The sequence below is a fragment of the Patella vulgata genome, chromosome 4 (assembly GCF_932274485.2).
Source record: "Patella vulgata chromosome 4, xgPatVulg1.2, whole genome shotgun sequence".
In the NCBI taxonomy this organism is placed as follows: Eukaryota; Metazoa; Mollusca; class Gastropoda; family Patellidae; genus Patella; species Patella vulgata.
Genome location: NC_065882.2, coordinates 41554270 through 41581969, shown reverse-complemented (window position 1 = coordinate 41581969; position 27700 = coordinate 41554270). Strand labels below are relative to the sequence as shown.

General features: G+C 32.2%; 1 protein-coding gene across 1 annotated transcript in view; it reads right to left on the bottom strand.

Moving 5' to 3' along the window:
• Positions 1 to 1491: 1491 nt before the first annotated feature.
• The window catches only part of LOC126819206 (uncharacterized), a 129261-nt gene continuing 103052 nt past the window's right edge, over positions 1492 to 27700 (bottom strand). Inside the window, exons 12-16 of the mRNA XM_050547113.2 lie at positions 26589 to 26710; positions 20825 to 20949; positions 12645 to 12948; positions 11505 to 11680; positions 1492 to 8394 (exon numbers count right to left, since the gene is read on the bottom strand). Coding sequence (XP_050403070.1) covers positions 8275 to 8394; positions 11505 to 11680; positions 12645 to 12948; positions 20825 to 20949; positions 26589 to 26710 — 847 coding nt within the window. The 3' untranslated portion in view covers positions 1492 to 8274. The remainder of the gene's footprint in view (positions 8395 to 11504; positions 11681 to 12644; positions 12949 to 20824; positions 20950 to 26588; positions 26711 to 27700) is intronic.

Genomic DNA, 27700 nt, shown 5'->3' with positions numbered 1-27700 from the left:
GGGAGAATTTGATATTTTCTGAAAAATGCAAATCATGCATAGTTACTTTAATTAGTTCTCTTATGGTTCCTTGAGTATTTTTCTGTGTGTTTCTTGTCTTGTCTGTTCAGCTAGTTATAAGTGTATAGCTTGATAGAACAAGCCAACAGTGAGGCTGATGTCCCTCACCGAAATCCCAAAATAAATAGATGACACATATTAATTAATAGCACATTTATTTTTTTCAAAAGTATCAAGCAATCAAACGGATTATCAACTATACGCAAACTTTCATCACTCTCTATTAGACAGAATCAAAGTTATCTTTTCCCAAAGCATCGACCAATGAAATTGCTTAGCTTTGCTTAGCTTTAGCTCGAAATGTTAATCATTGAACTCAGTCAAGACATTCACCTAATGAACATCTACATCAAGTTTAAACATTCTACCTCGATTAAAAGCAGAGTTGTTATATGTTCCAAAGTCTTGACCAATCAAATTGCTCATCGCTCCTTAGTCTAAACAGAAAATTCTCATCATCAAACTTATGTCAAGGTAATGATATAATGAATCTATACTCTGCGTTTCATCACTCTCACTTCATTAAAACTAAAGTTATCATGCCCCAAAGCATCAAGGTATTGATGTAATGAAACTATACACCAAGTTTCATCATTTTCACTTAAACATGCATTATGCAAGAGCAAAATCTGCTTATTACAAGTCTTTCTTTAGGCCTGAAATGTTATCTAAATTATCAATTGGACATTAATTAACTCTCGATGTCAAGGCTAGCCTTCGATGTTGGCTGGATTAGATTCCTATATGCCGCTAACGGCTATTGATAATTAAATCAAAAAAAGTGGATAATCAAGACTATGCTGTTTATATTAATGATTTTAGTAATAATGACCGAGACTGTGCAAAAATTTCACCCGCTTCTTTCTCGGCTCATAGTGGATCAATTTGACTGAAATTTTCAGCAAATTACCTTTACACTATCTAGTTTTTAACTATGTATCTTTAATTAGAACTAAAGTTATAGTGTCCTAAATCAATCAAATTGCTTATCTCTGCTTACCCTAAGTAAAAAATGCTCATCTTCAAACTCTATCAAGGCATTGACCTAATAAACACCTATACCAAGTTTGAACATTCTAGCTCAATTAGAAAGAGAGTTATTGTGTCCCAAAAAGTCAGACGGACAGACAGACCCATTTTAATAGTCCCCTGCTTTCTTCGAAAGGCGAAGGACAATAAAATGAAATATTCATTAGATGCATCAATTGACAAGCTCTGTAAATTCATGTAGTCTTGAGACTTGAAGCCTCTACATTCATTACTGGTTTAAATGATGATAAAGATTCTTCAAAGCGCTTATGATCTTAACTAAGATCAAGAAAACAGAGAAATCTGTTAGTTGAAAAAATTTAATAATTTTTTGACAGTAGTAGAATAAAACATTAATAAATTATTTCTTTGTATGAGAAAATAAGACCAAAGGAGACATGATCATTGTGGAAAAATTTATTTGCTACAGAAAATGTTAACATACAGCATTGTAAAATGTGAAACTTTTGAGAAAAAATTTAAATAAAATTTGTGGGGGGTCTCCATGGAAGCACCTAGCATGGAAGTCAACTACAATTGAACAATCTTTGACTATTTCCTTAGTAACTAGCCTACTCCAAAATTGATTAAATTTTGTTAATATAAATGCCCACAGCATTATCAGAATTATCTCTCACTTCTCACCACTAATATACAAATTACAGTGCAACAGATCCTTCTATAATTGCATAACAAATCAAATCTTACTCAATGATAATAAACAAGAAATTCCTGGTGCAAACAGTTTAATATTGCAATATTCTATACAGTAATAATAACATCAGTATTTTTACTCTGAAAAAAAGAGAAAATTCGAGTAAAATTCCTATAATAGTTGCATATACTAGTTGTAATAATCATAACTAGTATTTATATACTAATTGAAAAAACCTTAAGATTCTCTAGTGTGTTCGTAACAATTAAAAAAAAAGGTTAATCCCAAAATTTCGCAAATGAATGAAATGCGATAATATTTGTGTAGAATTGTTTGGAAAACACTTGTGTTGAATAATATATATAAAAATTAACTTACACTCAAACATATCTCTCATCACACAAATATCACAAAAACTATGAAAGAAAATGGCATAATAATAATATCATCTATTTACAATAAACTGTCTCATGGTTGAGCTTTCACCAAACCCTTCGTTTGTCTTTGAAATTCTGATGTTAAAATGATTTGCCTCTATTAATCTATATATTCAGTGAATATTATCTAGTTAAATCTATATCTGTAACAAGCTCTGTCAATAAAATGTTTCAAGTATGAAAAATTAAATAACGGTATATGTTTATCAGCATATGATACCAGCTTTCATGTAGGACAAAGAATTGGATTTTCAGATATATAATATAATTCAAATCACATGAAACAATTCAAATAAGGAAATATTCATTAATGAAATCACAAATTTGAATATTTTGAAAATAAAATCTGAAAAAGCTCTCTCAGACTTTCATTTTTGTGATTTTTGATAATTTTTCAAATAACTTCATAAACTTGAAAATATGATTTCAATGACCGCTTTTGATCAGACATGTCATATTTATCCTTTTTTAAATATATACTTACGCGATTTATTATAACATTTTCTGGAATATTAAAGTTCATAATTTAAATGTGGGATAACTATGTAAGATATTTTGGAAGTGCATCTTTTACCGTACTTAACTTCTTTAACTTAAAAATCTTGACTTTTTACAGATCTCTTTCTTACAAACTGTAGGTGTGAAATGAAATTATAGCAGGATTCTACTTTATAATGACATGTACAGGTACTATGACTAATCCACACCTTTTATGTATGTATCTTATATTAATAATGATCATAATGCTTAGTAATGTTGGGGAGTATATAAATGTTCTACCTCCCTAATATATATCATAAATCAGGATTATAAATTGTTGAATACACCAATGAATGATGACTTAAAACATATATAATATAATTTATAGAATCCTGTCGAAATTGCAAGTTGCATATAATTTTACCTGTACATACGAAATATAATATTCAACACATAGATATAAAGCCTAGACCAAACATGATATTCAATTCAGTGAGCTATAAATTTTGAGTTTTCCATCAAAAAATATACCACTCAGTTGAAATTCATGAGGTCTAATAATAAGCATATTTCTAATGGCATCAAGATGGTATTGCCCTATTCACTTTTACAATTCCTGGAAGAGAGACAGACACAGCACACTATAAAGGCAGAATTTAAATTAAATTTTAATGAATATAATCTTTAGTAAATAATATTTATATCTAACTATAACATAAACTGCTGTAATTCAACTAACATTATACACTAGGGGATTAGACAGGTCATGTTTGGGTTCCCCAATGCACCCACATTATATAGCAAAATCCTTTTAAATACTGACTAGAACAGTGCTAAAACTAGGCCCCCAAGTGTACATGTATTGGGATTAATAATAAACTTTTAGAATAACATAGGTCAATAAAAAAAAATTTCTTCTTGACTTTCCCCAAAAAGGAATTCAGAGATGAGATTTTATTTGCCCTCCTAGAAGTGTACAGCATAACTAAATGCACACACATAATGTTTCATATTACAAGACTGACTGAAATCGTAAGTAAATGATTTAGAAGTTAAAAAATATTACATATTAAATAATGTGCAAAGAAAGATAATTAAACATGTACACACATGTGCATAATCGTGCAATACAAGGCAATTTAAGATATGCATAAGCAATGTAAAAATAGAAAAGAGAAATCCTTCAAAGGACAATATTCCATTTGTTTTAACAAAAAGAGAAAAATTCAAGACATTTAAAATGGCAGCTTTATACTTTATTTTTTCTCAAAAAATTTAAATTTGGTACCAGAACTGCTGACTTTAAATCAATTAATGTTGAAAATCTTCAGCAGAAAATGAATTCTAGTCAACCCTTTAATTTAAATAGACTTGAATAAGTCATTAACCCTTGAAGTACAACTAATTACTGCACAATCGCAATCATATAAATTTTCCATATTGATAACCGGTATTACGGATTATTATTATTTTCTAAAAAATTGAAAAGATCTGGTGTAATTTAAGAGTTTTCAATTTGGTACCTAATGGGTTAAGTATAAAATTTGATCAATATATTATTATGGTCACTCAAAAGAATAAATGGAATTATTAATTTTTTGGAGAGAGGGGGGAGGGCTGAGAGGTAAAATAAATAATTGGAAATTATTTTCATGATGAAAACTCCTTATTTTATCTGGCAGTTTTAGGATAATATAGACGCTATATGTTATTATAGAGATATAATTTAATAATAAAAAATATTGAAATTATTATTGTCTGATTACCCTTTATTTATCTTTCTAAATTATTTCTTAAAATATTTCTGTAGTATTTGAATTTATCAAATCAAGTTTTTTTTTGTATTTAAATATAGTGAGACACAATGAAAATGCACCACTGACTTGACTGGAAGTGCTGGCAAGACATAATGCAGTTCAAATTTGATTCTTAGCAGATTGAGGCATAACTTGCAGCGTGCAATCCTGCAGATGTTGTTGGATAATGTGCTAATCTTGTTGAGGCGTTGTTACCCAGTGTTGGCCAAGCTTTGACCAATCTCTAGTGGACCCTGACTGCTGGAAATGATCCGCCAATCTGAGGATGGTTGTGTGATGGCATTTAACTTTTGGGAGACGGCTCTGGTACTCATGCCTTTGCAAGTTAACGCACTGGCGTGTTCTTGGTTTTCAGGTGGCAATCATCTTCCACAGAACTGAAGGAGATGTACTGACCCTAGTTCCCCCCCCACCCATCTCAATGTCAACATTCCAATTCTGTTGAATTCTATTTTTAGTGTTAGAGAATTGGATTGTGGTGAGTTTACACAATCATGAAAACATTGTTCTCAGTGTTATCATTGTGATCAGACATTACATTAAATCTTGTATGATTAAAGTGTATCTCTCAAAACAAGATTTGCAATCAACCATTTATAAAATTGGTGGGTTTTCATTGTGTCTCAGTATATAATAATAATACGGCCATTTATAAATCCACAAAACTTAGTCATGGTGCATAATACTCTAGTGTCTAATAGTATAACTGTAGTTTATTCCACTTGGTAAATGCAGCGACTTAGAAAGAGCGACCACCAAAAGACTTACTTGCAGTGAGAAACACAAAGTTTTTTCTGATTAACTGATCATAATTGCCAAGATGGGACATAAATTCTCAAGAGATCGCATAGGCACTTCTGAGCGCTTCCATCCAATTACTGACAGGCAAGAGACAATAATTTGCAATCAATCCTGGCTTGAACAGGCAACCAATGTAGTTTTTTCAGTAATGGTATCATATGACCTAATCACACTTTGAGCAGCTGTATTTTGGATGTGCTGAAATCATTTAATTTCATACTCTGGAATACCGACAAGCAGACTATGAATTTGTTTACAATATATAAATAGCATGTGGATTTACTTGTATTATTATACATAGCCTATAATTATAATTAATTAAGCTACAATGTACATAGAAATATATCATAACATACATAGATAATTTACATTTTTATGTATGATAAAAGAAAAAAAAGGCAAATAAATGAGATTGATTCAAACAATTAAGAGAAGCAATGAAAAAGGAATGTATACATATTATAAATAATTATATATGATAATATAAAGTTGGATTAAATACATCAGTTATATATTGTGCAAAATATAGATTCAATCACTTTAGGCTAGCTAATTGGTAGTTAATGGAGTATGAAAAAGGTATACTCAGTAATATGAAGAATAATGATTACTGTTTATCACAGTCCAAGTTTATTTATATATATATATATATATATATATATATATATATATATATATATATATATATATATATATATGAAACACTATATACACAAATGACCACTGTCCAAGAAACATTGCCTTGTTGGCCACTGGTTTTCAATAAATACATGAATAACAATGTCTGTATAAGAAAGTATATGCATCCATGAATTGAAACACGATTGTATATACATATGTTGATACATAGTTTATGCATCATGACATATATAATATATATTATACATATATTCCATGATGTGCAAGTACAATAATCTTGTCCAAGTAAAAGAATCTTTGTTCAAGATGTAAAACACACAAACACATACACTCTTCCTATTTAATTCTTTTGTAATTGTACTGACATAATCTAACAAAATTTTGAAATTCAAATGTCTTGTGTTCAATAAAAATTTACTAAATTGATTTAAAACTATGTATTTAACAAATGGACACAACTTGTTTATCCATAACTTCGATTGGATCAGCAAAGTAATCCCTGAAATAAATAGTGTGTACTTCACGGAAGACTGGTAGATCAGTACAGATTTAGAAGTACATGTACATGACTTTTTAAAAAAATGTTTGTGCAGTTTTATGGATAAATAAATCAGTGAGTGTTCATTAAAGGTGAATTAGGTAAGATTAGATAAAGAGCTAACAGTTTTCACTATAATAGTTAAAAAATAGATAATGAAAACAAAATATGCTGAAAATTTCAGTCAAATTGCTCCACCCCGAAACCGAGATAATAGCTATTGAATTTTAGGCTAGTCTCTGTCGTCAGTACCGACGGTATGACAACAAAGTCTTGATTATCCATTTTTACGTTAGATTATCCATCACAAAATATCCCAGGCTAACGATGGCATCAAGAGTTGACTATAGTTTGGATAAGTTAATTAATGTCCAATTAATAATTTAGATAACATTTCAGGCTCAAAGAAAGATATGTAATAGGCAGATTTAGCTCTTGCATAATGCATGTTTAAGCTTATTCATTCATTTTTAGATAGAAATAGTTAAAAACATAAATTAAAAACCGTTTAACTCATTTATCTAGCAGCAACAGCAGATAATTTAATATATACAGGTCACAATTCTATGGAATACAATTACTGCTTATTATTGAGTGACGTTTCGACTAGGATTCTCTAGTCATTATCAAGCAAAGATAAAATATAATATTTATAATACCAACCAAATTTTATCTTTTTAGGGTGTTGTGATTATTAAAATCTGATCAGATCACTGTAAATACTCCACAACAAGCTATCTATTAATAATGTGTGTTAATTTCAGGTAAAGTGGTCGCTGATTTCATTAATGAATTCATTTTCTTTCAGGGTTTGTGATTATTAAAACCTGATCAAATCATTGTATATAACACAAATTGATTAATCACTTGTTGTGGAATAATTTTCAGGTAAATTGGTCTTATTGAATGTTGTTATTAGCATTAAACTTTATAATCCCTAATTAAATTAGATTCGCTTTAGGTATACGTAATTTAGGGGTATCTCTGGTTGGTCTGCATTAACCAAGTATTGTTGTGTACATGTATATATTGTCCTGTTATATTTTCATATTTTACCATTGCTTGATAATGACTAGAGAAGTCTAGTCGAAATGTCATTAAAAGAATTTAAGTTCACCCTAAAGGTTTGATGTAGGTTTTAGGTACTTTAATAAGATTACATTTTTTTAAACATTATTAAATTGAGGACTAACTGGAATTCAACAAGCTGCCATTCACTGTACATTAATCATCATATAATCATGATCATCAGTACCGGTAGATATTATAAGAAAGGTATGGTCAATGCCAGATTGGTTATCTAAAACCCAAGAAGAATTAATGACAGTATTGTACTAGCACATGCTTAAAATATATGTATACATATCTTTATTTGTCTTTCTCACTTGTAACATTCCATCTTTATGAAAATCATGTCAGAATATAGCCATTAAAGGTTTCTAGTTTAGCTTTTCCATCTTAATACACTTTAAACAGAATATCCCTGTACAATCACACTGACTTTACACACACTGGATTTAAGAAGAGTTTTTTGAACACTTTCATATGGTTCCACACAGCCACGGAATAATTAATGCTTGATTTAAAACACACCAACAATATTTGGTTGATAGCCTCACAAAATCAATTACCTTCCACTGAATTTAAACAATTTGTTGAAGATGAGCAGAAAGATTTGAAAAACAATTTTGTTATTTTGATCACAATATCATAACAGATGTTATCGAAATGTTACTGTAATCTCTGTCTGCCTTTCAATATTGAAGTTAAAATTACATAGATGAATAAATGTAAAAATGATATTTTTGATTGCTTCCATCATGTGGGAGCATACTGATAGACTGATAAACAGCTTGACTCCTGAATATTGTTCGCCTCTAAAGTAGAATTCAAATTTAAGTTAACATTTTGCTCCAGCTGAATACCAATCTCACTTTCCTGTAATAAAAACAATAAAGAAATGATAATGCACTTCTGCTACACATATTATAAATATTTCTGTTTGATGATTAATGTCCTCATAATTGTTGTTAGTTTAAAATCTGTAAATAGGCGAACAGCCTTCCCAGATTTCTCTCAGCTACTAGTTTCGTTCTTATTCGAACTCTTCAGGCTTGATTGAGGATGTGCGGTTGCCCTCTAGTCGATGGGAACCAGAGCACATGTGACGTCACAGATGGACCGGAGTCGATCTTAATTTTTTAAGATAGGTTGCCAGGTAACAAAACATACGCACACAGCAGCTAAATCGTCTGAACGGTTGACAAGGGTTGTCGCATATTTATTCCTTTGTAGGTAATTGGGGGCCTTTACAAGACAGTTCCATACAGATCAGATTATAAATTTTGTCGTTTGAGGGTTTACAAGGTTCTACAAACTGAAACAACTGGAAGTAATCAACAGAAATTGTTGAAATTTGACAGGCTTTTTTGTTTTACTAATTTAAATAATGCATATAAATTTCATACAGATCACATGATCACTTTTGTCATTCAAACGTTCACAATCGCCATAACTCTAGAAATTATTGACGGAAATTGATGAAATTCAATAGACCTGTTTCACAAATTTAAATGATGCATATAAATTTCATACATATCGGATGATAACTTTCAACAATCAAGCATTAACAAGGTTTAACAAAGTGAAACAAGGGCAATAACTCTAGAAGTAATTATTGTAAATGGCGTTCTCAAGGATCAATAAAGTGAAACAAGGGGCCATAACTCTAGACATAATAAATGGAAATTGCTGAAATTCAATAGGCTTCTTCGTTTTACTAATCTAAATAATGCATATAAATTTCACAAGGTTCACTAAAGTGAAACAAGGGCCATAACTCTAGATGTAATAAACAGAAATTGCTGAAATTCAATAGGCTTCTTCGTCGCACTAATTTAAATAATGCATATAAATTTCAGAAAGATCGGATGATAACTTTTGGAGTTCACAAGGTTCAACAAAGTGAAACAAGGGCCATAACTCTAGACGTAATAAACAGAAATTATTGAAATTAAATAGGCTTCTTCATCTCACTAATGTAAACAACATATATCAATTTTAAAACAATTGGATGATAACTTTTGGTGTTTGAGCGTTCACAAGAAATTGTCAACGATGGATGGACGGACGGACCGACGGACGGGGGCGGCAGCAATATACGTCCACATTTCAATGTGGGCATATAAAAATGCAATGCAGACTTTAATTACAGGAGTTACAACATATAGATAAGAATTTGCTTTCAAGGTACCAGTCTGATGGGATTATATTAAATTGATTACCACCACTATGATGATGGATAGAGATATCATGTTTAATGCCCACTCAACAGACACATTTATTTTAAGGTTAAATATTTTTTTATTTTGCATGAAGCTCTTGTGCAATGGGGAAAATCCAGTAGAACTTTCAAATATCCTTCAAGGTTAAGCAGGCAATTTGTGCATTTTGCCCCATGCAATTATGTGATGGAACTCATGGTCAAAGTGTTGACCAACTGAACGTCTGCTGCACAATGCTTTGGACTACACAGCCCCCACTGATATATTAAGAATGTAAAACAAAATTCAGAGATAATTGGACCCTAATACAACATTGTTGATATTCCAAACAAAAATCTTTTTTAATTATGCAGTATGCCCACATTCTGTCGAGAATCATAATTACATAGATTAAATTGATATGTTTGACAGTAATCGTCAAGTGATCAGACAATGATCAACATATGGTCAGTCCAACATGTGCAGAACATTGGAATGTAGAATGTGGGTGTACTGTACAACTTTAGTTGTAATGCTTAAAGTTGAAAGAGAAAAAATAATGATAATAAAAATAAAACAACTATAAGAATATCAAAGATAGGTTGCCAGGCAACAAAAACATCCGCCCACAGCAGCTAAATAGTCCGAGCAGTCGACAAGGGTTGTCGCATATTTATACTTTTTTAGGTAATTAAGGGAATTTAATAGACAATTTCATACAGATGACATTATAATTTTCGTTGTTTGAGGGTTAAGGTTCTAAAAACTAAAACAAGGGCCATAACTCTGGAAGTAATCTACAGAAATTGTTGAAATTCGTTTTACTAATTCAAATAATGCATATAAATTTCATACAGATCGGAGAGAGAGAGAGAGAAATGGGGTTTAACGTCCACTCGACACAAACTAGGTCATTTTGGGACTAACATGGTTTAATTTTATTTCAATAATTCGCTTGTGTGTAGGGGTCTTTAGCAGTGGAAGGAAACCGGAGGACCCGGAGAAAACCCACGAGGTTGGACAGGCGACCCTGCTCCTTGCCATGTACAACCAGGGATTCGAAACAACGCCAGTCGACTCAATGACAGACTTTATGATACAGCACGCGCACGCTAACCATTCAGCCATCCACCCCCCCCCCCCCCCATACAGATCGGATGATAACTTCTGTCGTTGGAACGTTCACAAGGTTCAACAAAGTAAACAAGGGTCATAACTCTAGAAGTAATTAACGGAAATTGCTGAAATTCAATAGGCTTCTTTGTTTTACTAATTTAAATGATGCATATAAATTTCATACAGATCCGTTGATAACTTTTGTCGTTAGAGCGTTCACAAGGTGCAACAAAGTGAAACAAGGGCCATAACTCCAGAAGATATTAACGGAAGTTATTGAAATTCAATAGGCTTCTTCATCTCACTAATGCAAACGACATATATCAATTTCAAAACAATCAGATGATAAATGTAGTCTGTAGAGTGTTCACAAGAAATTGTGGACCACGGACCGACCGACAGACAGATGGACGGACGGACGGACGGGGGCAACGGCAATATACGACCACATTTCCATGTGGGCGTATAAAAACAGAGAAGAAATACATGCAGATGATTTGAAATTTATGTAAATGAAAATAATAGGAAAAAAATATCATGCAAATTCAAATAAAAATATAATAACCAATTCTAAAATCTGAAATACTATGAATTAAATTTAAATACATTATGTTTTGTGTTACATATTGTATTTGCGTCAAACTCTTTATTTCAATGTCATGATCTGACCTGATTCATGTTTACCTCTTCTGACGATGCCTCACTTATACCACAATCACGACATGTTCTCCAACTGAGAAGGCACGATTTACCTTTTGGTGAATCATTTATAACACTGAAATCAAATACTCGAGGGGTTGGACTTGGTGAACGAGGAGCTAATGAACTTGACTGAAGTTCTACTTCTGAAAAGACAATAAATGATATATTTTTTGTTGTTTTCTTTACATAAAACTTTTAATGCAGGTACCTGCAGTCAAAAAGCAATATGAAACGGGCGGAAATTGAGAAACAGTGATATAAAAAAAATGAACTTTATCACAAATGGATTCTCATCGGCCACAACTTTTATTGATGTCATAATTTAAAAATTAACAAAAAACAATAGGATTATCCAGTTTCTGCTCAAAAACCTACTTATACAAAATTAAACCTTTTAAATATTATTATGATTGTCATCTCTCTATGAAAAGTATTGCATTTAAAAGACTACCGGTAAGCCCTGTATGAGATGGTAAATAGTTAACCTTTTTTTATATTTAAGTACAAGTAATGGAATGCATACAGCCATTACAGGCCCTTACAAATATTAAAATACGTGAACTGTTTGAATTTACATTTGGACCAATGACTTTTAAAAATTAATATGTTTGTTTTGTACTTAGCTCTTAGCTGAATGGCATTTGCGCCTTCTAAGATGTTTAGAAATATTTAACATCCTCAAGAAATATTTAACATAAAATGAAATTTAAATATTATGTGTATGGCATTTTGAGTTTATAATGGACATAATGTGATCTTTTTCTAAAGAGAGTCTTAAAGTAGTTGTCTCCCTTTGACGGTATAATAATTTTATTTGATTGTTACTGACAATTCAGTAACTCTATTCCTTAAAGCATTGGTTATGTTTGGCTTTTAAATAAATTTAAGAAATACATTAAGTGCTTTATTGATTGTGTTTGCTTTCAAATCAATAAAAGGCTAACTAGGTACACTTGTGTGATTATCAGACATTATATATGTTTAACATAAAGTTTTCAACAAGTGCTACCGGTACTGAAAATTCCAATTTTGAATGCACTTGAATCATTTTTAAATCAAATACCTTTTTGACATTGCTTTTTGATTTTCTACTTGTAAATGTTGTACCTGATATAATATTATTGCCAATTGAATTATTGGGAGCTAAAATCCATCTGCTTTCTGAATCTTTACTACGACCTTCAACAATATTGGTTTCAGATTTATTAACTGGGCTGTTGGGAGTGTGACCATTACGACCTGCAATCTGATTAGTTGAGGAATCATTATTATTGTTGTTACTTGGTGTTCTCATTGGCCTCTTCTTCTTCAAAAATTGGGTAAAGCTGCGTTTCCATGGTGATGATTTTATATGGTCCCCTTTTTTCTTCATATCCTGATTTGTTACATTTTTTATCCTGTTGACAGAATTCTGAAAATATTTCAAATTATAAACTGAGAAAGCATGCATAAACCAAAATATAACTAAAATTACATTCAAAAATAAGTATAAAAAGTATAATCATTCAAACAAATAAATAAGGAATATATTTGCATTCAAATTTCTCCAAGTAAGAATATATTTAGGTAATAATACTCAGACACACACAGTAAAATCTGCTAAGTAAAAAGGTAGGTAAAAGTGCTGAGAAAAACAAATTATTTGAAAAGTCACATTAATCTTTTATTAATTTATACATCACACATTTACTGTGATGGAAGTCTTCAAGGTTGCATACTACTCTAAAAATACCATCATTATTTGCATATAAATAGATTGAATGAAGCTCTGAAACATTTTCAAGACATTGAATATCTCTGCTCCATGTTTACTGACCAATCATGTTCAGATTCAAACTAATCTGGGATCTCAAGGACACAGAGTTTAATTAGAATCAGATGGAAAATGCAGACTTTCAGGTGTGTGTCCAGAAGGAGGTCTGGATGTCATTTAAATAACGTTGAACAAAGGTGCTAAGCATTGCAGCCGTTTTGGCCTCACCCCAATGTATCATGTAAATGAGCAAAAATCTTGTCAAATTTTATCAAATCCTCGGATATTCCCTCAGACCTCACACCAAACTCTACATGTCTCCATGTGCAGAAATTCCTGAAAACGCCCTGGTTTTATTTTTGAGTTCACAAACTATTTTCGATGTAGTTCGTCTAAATCATTGTCTTAGGCGAGTCTAAGTGAATATTTGACATCCAAGACCTCATGGATAAAAGTGTGACGGACAGACAGACGGACGGACGGACGGACGGACGGACGAACCCATTCTAATAGTCACTTGATTTCTTCGAAAGGCAGGGGACAAAAATAAGTAGACTGATGTACTGGGATGAAAATTTAAACATGAGTATATAAAAATTCTTTCAATAAATCTATTTCACTAATTATTTGTTCTCAAATATGTATTTCTTATTTTAAAAAAATGCGTATTTAGCTTTCATTGATATCATAATCATGATATACATATTTCAATAAAGTTTAGTAAACTATACTGAACAATAATATTATATAAACTTGTTCTCTATTTTGGATGTTTTCTATCATTTTTTTTTTATTCCTTACTCATCTCATTCTAAGACTAACATTCTACAAATTTTATTTCTATTGTTATGTGTAAAATGTGTTTCCATTTACACTCATTCAAATTCCTACTGCCAAGGGATCTTTTATGTGGACCTTGGTTTTCCTTCCTATCACCCCAACCTGACACTCTCCTCGTCCACTACTGATCACGAGAACTGTGCTTAAACCTGACACTCTCCTTGTCCAGTACTGATCACGAGAACTGTGCTTAAACAATACCCAAAGGTTTGTCTCAGTCTACAATAGGATTTGTACCTGGGACAATCAATCCATTGTCCTATAGCTAACCACAGAAATCTTTCATTTTTGAAATGTTGGATAGTGTACTAGGAAGCTTTTGTTGGAAATTATAAGTTGCTAAAAAAGCACATAAAATGGCCAAACAAAATTTTATGTACTTATAGCCAGTAGTTACTATATACACATTACGGCAAGTTCACATCAATCCGATTCAAATTAATTGATCCATTGTTACTCAAAGTCGCAAATGGGTCATTCCATGTCCACTTGACCTGTGCTTGTAAAGTGATCCCCACAGAAAATTATGAAAAAACATATGTTATAGTACATACTGCAAAATTGCCAAATTATATGACTCTAGCATTAATATTGACCGAGGTACGAGCATTTGAATCAGAGTACCCATTGCCAAGTTTTGAAACTACTGTTATACAACTCGATTATTGTGATCTGATTTAATTCCTTCTAGTCAGTTTATATTCTTGAAATTAAGGGGTTTGTAAGAGAACGTTATATAGATTAAGAATTTGCCATCGCATTTTACAGAAAAAGTATGGTCAACTTGTGCAAAGAAAATCAATATTTCAATACAGTGTAGATATTTTACTACACCATATTAGAAGTTGTTACTTATCACATATATAATGTATCAATGGTTATTGTTTGAACAATCATTATTAAAAGGCGTATCTTAGTCGGTTTGTTGTAGAATTAGCTTTGAAAATCAACTCACACAGGAAAATAGTTAAAATCACTCTTTTTCAAATGCTAACCAAGTATAGGAGCTTTCCACGAAAAAATATGAAACTTTGGGAAAATGTTGCATGTACGGAATAATCTTTTAGATATATGAAATGATCAAGACAAATTAGCAGATTTAGCAGATTAGAGTGATTAACTTTAGAATTCGTTTTATAAATGCCATAACCAAGACTGTCCTTGTAGCCATATTCCCATATCATTTTTATCAGAATATATTGGAGTAAGCCAACATAATCATATAAACATTTGTATTATTTATGTTATTGGTCATTTAGAAAAAGGAGGAATTCGAACAAGACACATGACTGCTATAGCCCCATCATATATGTTTTGTCCATATTCATCTCACATATACGCATAGTGCATTCTTTTCGTAATGAAACATCCACAACACAAGTGGCATATTCACATTTCCTCTAGCAGTGTAATAATTTAGAACAAATTAAACTGAGAATAGTTTGTTAACTTTCATACTTACGTAATCTATGTTTTGTCTATTATAACTTTTATGAGAATTACTTCTGTTAATCTCACCAATTAATTAGCACCTTAGTAGTCAGGAGATTTAGATTGTTCATTGGTCAAGTTTAGTTCCTTGATCATTAAAGAAGCCACCACAGCTAGCTATACATGTGTCCTGTTATTTTTGTCACATGACTGAATTAAAATAAGGTTTAATATTGCAAAAAGGACACAAGAATTGAATTCCTATGCTATATTTGATTCACTCTATACTAACTTTGAATTTACGAGTTAAATAGGCCAGATAATGGTGTTTATTGAATAATTTTCATCAAAGTTAAATAAGCAGAAGTTGATATACAAATTAAAAAGATGTCGATGTGAGTAGACAACAAGAAAGTCACAGGTATCTGCCTCTTTTGGATTATTTTCTTTGAAAGACGTTCATAATGAAAAAGGAATAAATGTTTGTGTTATTTGTTGACTAACTGCTAACTAAGTCGATAATGGAAGGTAACGATTGAGTGTTCCGAAATATTCAATAAAGTTATGCCGTAGACCATAACAAAAGGTTATTGCAAATCCCTGTTGTGACCTTAAGTTGACAATTCAGGATTGGCGTAATTTACAAAAACAACCCACTCTTCCACAATACTTCGTACTTGGTAAATTTATGAAAAAAGGAGTAGTATCTACCTTTGTAAGCCTAACACAATTCTCAGTCACACAATTAAAGATAATGCAGTATTAGCAAATTTACTCTAAAATATTATAATCCACTCATAAGTTATTTTATAATCTATAACAATACTAGACCAGAAAGGCCTGTTAACAACAGAACACTTCTACCAGATATAGAATTGTTTTTTTTTTATAACTTAGGTAATGATAAGTAGAACCAGCATGTTAAATGAAGCGCGCCGTTAATCCACATCAGCTTGTACATGTGTACTGTAATCAAAAAACTGAGAAGTGTTTTAGAGGGTCTCACACATAAACAGTAATATTTTAGAGGTGTAGAGGTGTAAATTCTCTCGTCGGATATAACAGACCTTAAATGATTCTTAAATTCTTTAATATGCCGGAACATAAATGTACATATATTGTCATATAGTACTGACAGGCCAGTTACTGCACTTAGTAAGGGATCCTAACTAGTGACTGCCATCAATGTCGAATTTTGTTATATTTAAAGTGCACATAAGATGGGCTTGGAAACTTTTGGATATGTGTAGCCAATGGTTACAATATCAACTTTACGGCAAGTTCACACCAATCTGATTGAAATTAATTCAGTTATCTTCACTCAAAGTCGTAAAAATGGACCTCCCGTAAAAACGACTTTGCCAATTATCGAAAACACTCTTAATCCCCTCAGACACCAGTGACGTCACAGTGACCGAATGCATATTCGGAATGTTTATTCCTTAATTACCTATATACAGCCGGCATGTGTACTCATTAACGCCTGACTGGTTCCTTAATCCCCCTTAGTTCTTTAATTAAATAAAACAATTGACTACGGAATAATTTGTTTTGTAATTCATTTTAATTTAAGATTCAATTTAGAATTCGTTTCTCATGACAGCAATTTTAATACCCTCTAACATCGTGTGCAGTCAAATTGATTAGAGATACATTTTCGTCAAAAGAGTATTGTGGTTCTAATTTCCCCGAGTAAAAAAGTACAGGGGTAAAAAGATGTGGTCACGCAAATTGTATCATAAAAGTCAAACATGAATGAAAAGCGATTTATAAATGACGATCTGTAATCGTCGTACGACGGATTTGACTTCATTACTCTGAAATAGACCGTAAAAATGAAATGCGAAAAAATATCTCAATATACAGTACAAATAAATTTTGTTGGTAATGAGAAGTGTCATCTAACTATCTTTGTGTATTGATAATAATAGTCGTGCCGTTAACATCAGTCATTAATTAATCAATCCGACTAAACTTATACAGACTTGGGGGTCATTAATTAATTTACATCTCGGTGTTAGCAGTGATTATTAGTGGGATTAATAATGCTGATTAGGTAATTATCTTTTTTACGCCGGCCAGATCAAAGGCATCAGTCTAGGTGGAACGTGTGCGCAGTACCTACAAATGAACTAATGGTAGAATCGTATACACACATATTTATTGTATAAAATAATTAAATTTTACTCATCAGTTGTTTATAATTATTATTTAATTTTTGTGTTTGTGTAATCAAGTAGCATCGCATTATTTGTTGACTGGCGTTTAAACAACATTTAATTGACTGGATATGAAATATTCTTTATAATAAAAGTATTTTACAATTGCATTGACAGTTTAATCACTCCCCAAACGGCATCAGGAACTCCGCGTATTTAATATGCATGTCCATGAATCCCATGGAATTTTCGCGCCAAAGTTTAACTTCAGTAACTACGCCCGTAGTGCATGGAACCGTACATGGCAATAAGGTTCCCAACGTTGATTGGCTGAGAAATGAGGGCGATCTATGCATGCTCATTGGAAAATTCCATATTCGCTGTGAATTTCAAATTGAGTTACGATACAAGTTGTTCTTTGTGTATAGAAATGGTTATTATTATTATGTATAGCTAATAATGAATATATCGACAATTGACTGGCATCATTTGTATTTCTGTACTTAAGTTTGGGATATCCGCAAGTATTACGGGGTTATCCAAATTACCGGTAAATGCGCTAATTGCTTGGGTCATCTTCATTTGACACGTGGCCTATTTAAACAAAGGCAGCTTAAATTGATCTACGGCATGATACAGCATTTTAAATTCACTCTAAAATATTCCAATCACAAATGTCTAATCTATACCAATGAAAGACGATAATTCGGTGATTATGATTAGGCCAGTCGCATGGTAATTGGACCGTCAATAGACGCTTGTCCAGTTGCCGTGTGTATTGATAGTGCTATATTGTACAGACAGTGAGATATTGTATAGATAACGTATATCCTATGTGTAGTGCCTGTGACGTCACCAGCCAATCAACCGGATTAAGGTCGTAATTGAAAAATCGAAAAGCGTTTTGGCGTGTCGGATACTTAAACGTTAACAGCGGACTTAATTTAAATCAGATTGGTGTGAACTTGCCGTAAAGTTGATATAGTAACCATGGGCTATACGTACATTAAATTTAGATTTTTGATCTTACGTGGTCTTTAAGGAAAATCAGATAATAGGATAAAAGTAAATGTTGTAATTAAAACTGACACGTCGACAGATGAACAATGAATGATTAAACAATATAATAAATCAACAAAAACAATAGATTGGATTAACCTTGTCACCAAATGACGGGTTGAAAGGTGATCACAGGTTAGTTGATCTTAAAGTGGTTAATTTAAGAAACATTAATTATCTTAGCGATTGGCAGATTATCACACCATTATAATATATCGAATAATTTTATTCAGATTAGTGTGCAATTGACAAAAACACTGGCTTCAAGTACATGCAACTTTCATATGGTCATTTGATGTTCTATTTAAATTAGAGCTGTCATCATATATCATTGAATCGATGTAGCGCGATTCACCTTCTCACGATCCACGTAATGAATCGCAGGACGCAGAATCGATTTTTCACAATTCTTTTTTATGTTTTTTTTTTTGTCGCTTCAGTAAAAAAACCCTGTCACTCTTAATCCACGTCACACATTACCCATAGGTACACAAACACCCTTAAATTGTTTTGGTCCTTTATTTTGATCCATATCAATATCGAGATATAAAACAGTTTTATTTCTACAACTTTGGCAGGACTAAAAATATCAATTATTTATTTATCCTGTTGTTTTCTTGCTAAATATTGACCTGGTTATGAATCATGATACAAGTCATATCGTAGCACCTGAATGAATTGCTATGATATTTGTTTTTATTTTTTCAAACTTTAACATATTTTCTTATTTCTGTGTCAAATGTTGAGTGAACTTGATTTGTGAATCTATCAAAAAGTTGAATAAGTCATCAACAGAATTACATGATTTGAGAAAATATTATACTAAATGCTGCCTTTCTGACCCAACGAAAATTGGTTTAGAAATATAATGTGCTACTGTTAATACCTGTGCAATCATTATCAGAATTACTGCACAAAAGAAATGTATATTTTGGGGGGAAATTTGTTTACTAAACCATATGGAAAACATAGTTGCTAAGGTCAGAGGTTATCATGAATTTTTACTTGTGTCTAGAATTATCAATTTTATTGATCACATTTATTTTCCAGATGATGGTAGAAAACATAATTCTTGATTCGGGGTCCCAGTTAGTGGTGCACAGTAAAATTATTTTACCTCCTAATTAGTCAATTGGGTTACAGGCCTGCTCCTTATTTGGAAACTTAATGATTGTCACTAATGGTGTATATGAGATAAATATTACCCTAATCGAGAGTTGATATGTGAAATAACCCAAGGGTCCATATCTGATATCGTCCCTATATCAGATATCACCCTTTTTTTCTATATGGTCACATGTGAAATAATGCCCAGACAGTGGCTTTTTCACCTACTCTTCATCGAATTCCAGCTGTCAAGGTGTCTTCTAAATGCATTCAAGCGCGTACACTGGTAGACCATGGTTTTTTGTCCCATCCAAACAACTACGGAACCCTTTTCTTGTCAGCCCAACAGGTGACGGATTCAAAACTGCAACATTCTACTCAAGACTTGAGTGCTCTTACCACTAGACTATGGCACTATCTAACCTAAAAGCCTTAAGAAATAAACCTTAAGATTCAGACCCTATCCACCCAACTCAACAATGTCTATTTTATCGCTTCAAGTAAACAAAAATGGGATTAAGAAGAATGTAACAATTCCAGGCATAATTTCTGCAAGTTTTAGAAAGATTAACATACTCAGACCAAACCTATGTTGAATCTGTGCAATAAATACAATTTCAATAAACCAACATAAACCCCAGCATGTTTTTGAAAAAGAAAACTCACCAAAATGTGAGGTGCGGATGTGGGGACAAAGCTATTGGTTCACATCTACCAAGTTACATTTCTGGGAAAACCACATTCAAGCACTGCCTCATAACCAAAGCATAGTGTAGAGCAGTACCATCCTGCTAGAAAAGTGTTTTAGGTATATTTTAGTAACATAAAAAAAAAAGATAGCAACTTTATCAATATGAAGAAAAGTTTCATTCACACCATTTTGAGCCACATATCAAAGTTAGTTAAAACTATATAAAATTAAATTTAAACTTACGCACCTGTATCTGGTTTGGTTGTTTGGTGATTGCATTAGAAGAATGAGAGGATATGCGGTTTTCACTATTGTAACCAACAGCAACTGTTTTTTGAAATTTTGACCCATTTAAATCAGAGTCCTGCTCTTCTATGTAAAAAAAAAAAATAATAACATTCAGAAAAATACAGAATATTTCAAAATACAACTCCATTTCATCAATATTTCAAAAGCAAAATAACAAATACAATCATTCTCTTGTTTCCTAAGTTTACTATTTATTTAAAATCATTATCCCTGGACAGTGGCGCTACAGTGTACTCGTATTTCGAATTCAAACTGCCATGGGTTCCCTTTTTTGCACGGCAATGTGTATCAGGACGGCAATTTTTGTTCCATCTGACCTTGCCAGGCCCTCCAAACTGTACCTGGACCACAATTTTTGTCCATCTGACCTTGCCAGGCCCTCCAAACTGCACCAGGGACAAGAGGAAACCACCTTCTGGTTAGCGAAGTAGCGCCCTACTCACGGCTATTTTGAAAAATTAAAGTAAGATTATATTTTCAAAACGCTCAAAAACTGTGATACAATCGTTTTATTTTAAAACTGCGCCACATGAAAGAGAGAGAGAAATGGAGTTTAACGTCCACTCGACACAAACTAGGTCATTTCGGGGCTAACACATGGTTCAATTTTATTTCAAAAATTCGCTTTCGCGTAGGGGTCTGTAGCAATGGAATGGAACCGGAGGACCAGGAAAAAACCCACGAGGTTGAACAGGCAACCTCACTCCTTGTCAAAATTAAAGAAGTTGAAAATCTGACGTCATCTCCAAAGGGGAGATAATCGGAAAATTTTTGTTGACATTTTTGCCGTAATCCACCCATTTGTAATATATTCTGAAAGTTTCAAGTCGAAATCTTCAAAAATAAAAAAGTTAAACCCAGAATTTTCACATTTGAGCTTAAAATTGGGACATGCCTATGCGTCATAGAGGCCAGAATGTCCCAAAATAAAAGTTAAAAAATACAAACAGCTACAAATTGGTGAAAACCGCAATCATATTGGTTGAAAAACAAAAAAGTTTCCTTTGATGTCTCATATTTGTCGATGACGTCACTCCTTGATAACATTTTTAAAGTTTTATTTATTCAGTATTTATTCCCAGTAAATACTTTTCAGACAGTATAGAGTATTATTCTGTAGAATATGTCCATTTTCCCAAAAGGAGTTAAAGAAGCCAACAGTGAGGCTGATGTCCCCCGCCGATATCCTCAAATAAATATATGACACATATTAATTAATCGCACATCTATTTTTTTCAAAAGTTTCAAGCAATCAAACTGATTATTAACTATACACTAAGTTTCATCACTCTCTATCAGATAGAATCAAAGTTATCTTGTCCCATACTAACTCAATTAGAAGCAGATGAGTTAATGTGTTCAAAATTTTTTATCGCTCTGCTTACCCCGAGCAGAAAATGCTCATTATCGAACTTAGTCAAGGTATCGATGTAATGAAACTAGACACCAAGCATCAACCAATCAAAATGCTTACCATAAGCAGAAAATGCTCATCCTCGAACTCCATCAAGGCATTGACCAAATAAACACCTACACCAAGTTTGAACATTCTAGCTCAATAAGAAAGAGAGTTATTGTGTCCCAAAAAGTGTGACGGACAGACAGACAGACAGGCGGACGAACCCATTTTAATAGTCCCCTGCTTTCTTCGAAAGGCGGGGGACAATAATAATAATAACAATCCGAACAAAAACAATAGTTTTTATAGTATGTAGTATAAAAACTAATAAAACCCTGTAATTATGGAAGACCAAACAGCTCTTTATTGAGTATTCTTAGTTATTAGTCCTTAATTCATAGTCCTTAATTCTTATTTCTATATTTTTGTTGTCGTATTTTGACAGGATTCGTTTTGTACACTAAAATTAACATTGTATCTTAAAATCAATATTTGTTTTAAAAAAGACATTTGTCATATCAGATTTGTAAAATGCATTTTTGTTTGACTTAATTGTATTCTAATATAAAGACAAAATTTATTTTAGAAAATCAAAATATTAGCCTCCATTTACATTTCATCTGAGAAATACACCGAAAAACAAATCTCGAACAACAAATCTCCAAATACAAATCTTGCAAAACATTTCTCTAAAAACATTTTTCCAAAAACATTTCTCGAAATTCATCAAACCGGAACATTATGACAACATGAGTGGAAATTAACCTGGCATACAATTTATTTTATTTAATGCTAGATCAGATTAACCAATATATACATATATACAGATACATAACACGCACATGATTTCATTAAAGTCACGGTCATCAAGCAATTTTTCTTATTGTATATATATGCTTGCTCGATTCTCTTTTATTGTATGGTGACTTATTGTATGCCAGGTTGATTTCGGTTCATGCTGTCATAATGTTCCAGTTCGATGAATTTCGAGAAATGTTTTGTTGTTCGAGATTTGTTTTTTGTTGTATGTCTATGATGAAATGTAAATGTAGATTGTTTTTTTTTGATTTACTAAAATAAATTTGATCTTTATATTAAATACAATTAAATTAAACAGAAATACATTTAACAAACCTGATATGACAAATGTCTGATTTGTAAAACAAATATTGATTTTAAGATACAGATGTTAATTTTAATGTACAAATTTACAAATAAGAATCAAGGACTATGAATTAAGAACTAAGATCACTGAATAAAGAGCTGTTTGGTCTTCCATATGTAATAGGCAGATTTAGCTCTTACATAATGCATCTTTAATATGCTTTTATAGACATTAATGTACAAGTGTTATTTGTGTATTTTAAGCACTACACTGAATTATTTAGGCCATATAAAAAAATATTCTGGTTATCAGGTACTCCTGCATCACTTAAAAAAAGAGATGCACGACCTGTTTACTGAAATGTGAATGAATCTGGATATGTACAATAGGTTCTCAGTAGTGACACTAAGACAAAATAAAAACACAGCATAAAAAGTTTAACACACATTATCTGATGCCCCCCAAAATTAAAGTGGCATTATGTAAGATTTAGATAAAGAGCTGTCCGTTCTCGGTATAATATTTCAACCAGCGGTTGCCACATTTTGCAAAAAATGGATAGAGAACAAGTTAAAAACAAAACCGATTTTTCGTACAATTAGGGGCCATAATCCAAAAAGTTATGGTCTGAAGTGCACAAATATCGAAAGGGACTGAGATCTTTAGGACATAAACATATATTTTCAGTTTCATTCAAATCGGATAAAAATTGTGACCTCTAGAGGGTCCACAACCTTCGTATTACGTACTTTTACACAATTTGCGTGCAAAGAGTGGCCATTTTGTCGCGCAGTTTCGTTTTGATTTTCCCGAAATTCAAATTCAACCATCTCTACGGTGGAATGGTGATATACTTAAAACGTTTTTTAAAATCGGATAAAAAATTGTGACCTCTAGAGAATCCACCTACATGCTAAAAATCAGGGGCTATAATCCAGGAAGTTACGGTCTGATATGCACCAATAGCAAAAGGAACCAAGATCTTTGTGACATAAACATATATTTAAAGTTTCATCAAAATCTGATAACAATTTTGACTTCTAGAGGGTCCACAACCTTGATATGACATAATTTTACACTATTTGCGTACAAGTAGCCACCATTTTGTCAGGCAGTTTTGGTCTGTTTTTCACAAATTTGAACTCAACTGTCATTAGGGTGTAACGGTGATAAATTTAAACGTTTTATGAAATTGGATAAAAATTGTAAACCTCTAAAGAGTCCACAAACTAAAAACGCGATTTTTGTACAAACAGGGACCATAATCCAGGAAGTTACGGTCCGATATGTGCAAATATCAAAAGGAACCATAAACATACATTTCAAGTTTAATTAAAATCGGATATAAATTATAACTCCTATAGAGTGTCCACAACCTTGGTATTACATACTTTTACACTATTTGTGTAATAGGAGTGGCCATCTTGTCTGGCAGTTTTGGTCAGATTTTTACGAAATTCGAACTCAACCTTCATTGATGTGTAACGGTGATATAATTAAACGGTTTTTAAAATTGAATACAAATTGTGACTACTAGCAGGTCCACAAGCTAAAACAGTCAGGGGCCATAATTCAGGAAGCTATGTACGGACATGCGCGATTATTGAAAGGAACCAAGATCTTTGTAATATAAACATAAATGTAAAGTTTCATCAAAATTAGACAAAAATTGTGGCCTCTAGAGGGTCCACAACCTTAATATACCATATTTTCTTTACACGATTTGCGTATGAGTGGCGGCCATTTTGTACGGTAGTTTTGGTCCGATTTTCACGAAATTTGAAATCAACCGACATTATGGTGTAACGGTGATATATTCAAACGTTTTTTTTTAAATTGGATAATAATTGTGACCTATAGAGGAACCACAAGAGAAAAACACGATTTTTCGTACAATCGGGGGCCATAATGCAAATAGTTACAATCCGATATCCGCAGCAAATATCGAAAAGAATCGAGATGTTTGGGTTCTAAACATACATTTCAAGTTTCATCAAAATCAGATGAAAATTGTTACTTCTAGAGTGTACACAAGCTAAAAACGAGCTTTTTCGTACAATCAGGGGCCATAATTCATGAAGTTACGGTCCGATACATGCCAATATTAAAAGGAACTGAGATCTTTGGGAGATAGACTTATATTTCAAGTTTCGTCAAAATCGGATAAAAATTGTGACCTGTAGGGTGTCCACAAACAAATTGTGAACGGACGGACAGACGGACAGGGACGATGGCATAATACATCCACATGAAAATGTGGGCGTATAAAAATAGATATGCAAACTCTATATATTGAGAATTTCATTCAAATGACTTTAATTTGAGCGAAGTTAGCAATGGTTGTAGTTTTCATAAGATGTTGTGTGTATTGTTACCACGGTACTGGACATCGAGTCTTATCCTCACTTCTCCATTTTTAAATTAATTCATTAAATGGCAGAACTGTTCTAATCTACTTAAAATCAGAGCCATCCGATGGCATCAAAAGTTGATTATGGTCTTGTCATGTTAATAAATGTCTAATTAATAATTTAAATAACATTTAAGGCCACCAAAAAGACCTGCAATAAGCAGATTTAGCTCTTACATAATGTCTGTTTAACTAAAGAGTATAGAAGTAGAAAAGTCCCAAATTCATCAAAATATATCATCCTCACAAAAATCAGGAAGAAATAAAGTAAAATTATAAATTGAGCCTCAGGAAGAAATAAAGTAAAATTCTAAACTGAGCCTGCATAAAATCTTTCTCCTATTTCTGCCATTGGTGATACAAGCAATCATTAATAAAACCTTAAAGGCTGCATGATCATATTATAAAGCTTGTTAGGCATGTACATACAAATTTCGATGAGATCAATAAACGTGTATATGAACTATTTTATTTACTTTTCTTTTATCACATTAATCAATAACTAAATGTATTCTTTCTGTTTTTTATATTTTATTGATGTAGATGTCATGCTTGATTGTTGCATGCTCGGAGAGCGGAGTTTTACATCAAATTTAAACCGAGGAAGTGGAGAGCTTTTAATTGAACTTTTTTCCCTCAATCACTAACTAAATGTAAATTATTTTATAAATTGAAGTGTTGTCAATATCAAAATGTATCTAACTTACATTTAATAATGATAAAGCCTAAATGATTAATTTCCGAAAATGAAATATGTTTTGCATCATGTAAATGATATTAAATCTTACCCAAATCCATTGGATGAATTTTAACTTTTCCTGTTGATGAAATTTTATCTTTTGAATCTTCCTGGGGTTCTGTTTCACTTCCTGAACTAAGTAAAGGGTCTGTTACTACTGGCTCTAACCTGCTGTTAAATAATAGATTCAAATAATGACTTGAAATGAGGTTTAACATCTTACTTTTCTACTCCGACTAGGCTAATGAAGACAGGGATTCAAATAATTATACATATGCCCCAATAACATTTTAAAAATTATGAAAAAGTAAAATTAAAAATAAATGATTATATAATATGTTGTTAAGCTGGTTTAAAAAGCCAATTTAACTTTGTCATCAGAACATAAATGTGAGGCAAATAATTTGTTTAAATCTCCCAACTTGCCACCAGTCTTCAAGAAGTCTTTTAAATTTTCGTTGATTGACACAGATGAAGACCTAAGTACCGTACTTATTTATCAATTCTCTGTTCTGTTCTCATTCTTGTCCATACCAAAGTATATGTTCTTTGACGAATAAATTGTTTAAGCAGCATTTAGTAACTGAATTAGTGATGGTCCGATAATCTGTTTGAACATTGGTAATTGGTCGATAAGTGGCCTATCGGGAGAAATCGGTATCGACCGATACATTTTGCCGATACTTGAGTTGCCGATATCTGTTCAAAACGACTCGGTAATTACCGTTAAAATATTATCCTAGTTGTGAACAAATCATTATTTTGCTTGACACACGGTGCATCTAAATAGCCACACAGACGTATGGTAATACAAGACTCCCATAAGGGACGTAAAAAGGAAAGAATAAACAGTAAAAAATCCTTACCGGTCTCCGTTATATAAATAGCCACGCCACGCGCACGGCACAAACTAGAACAATACCTAATTAGGCTATTGAATTTTTAATTTAAATTGTTTCTGATTATTAATAACAAATTTATTAACTATATGAAATAAACAATGGTCCTCACAATAGTTATTTGTCTATCACGATTTTCGATAATAAAACCAAAGAAGATGTCAACAATGGTCCTTCATTGCATACCGGGCTGGTATGTGGGGTCTTGTGCTGTTATGTCGCTTCGTGAAATAGTTCCAAATCTTATTACTTCTGGCATGCA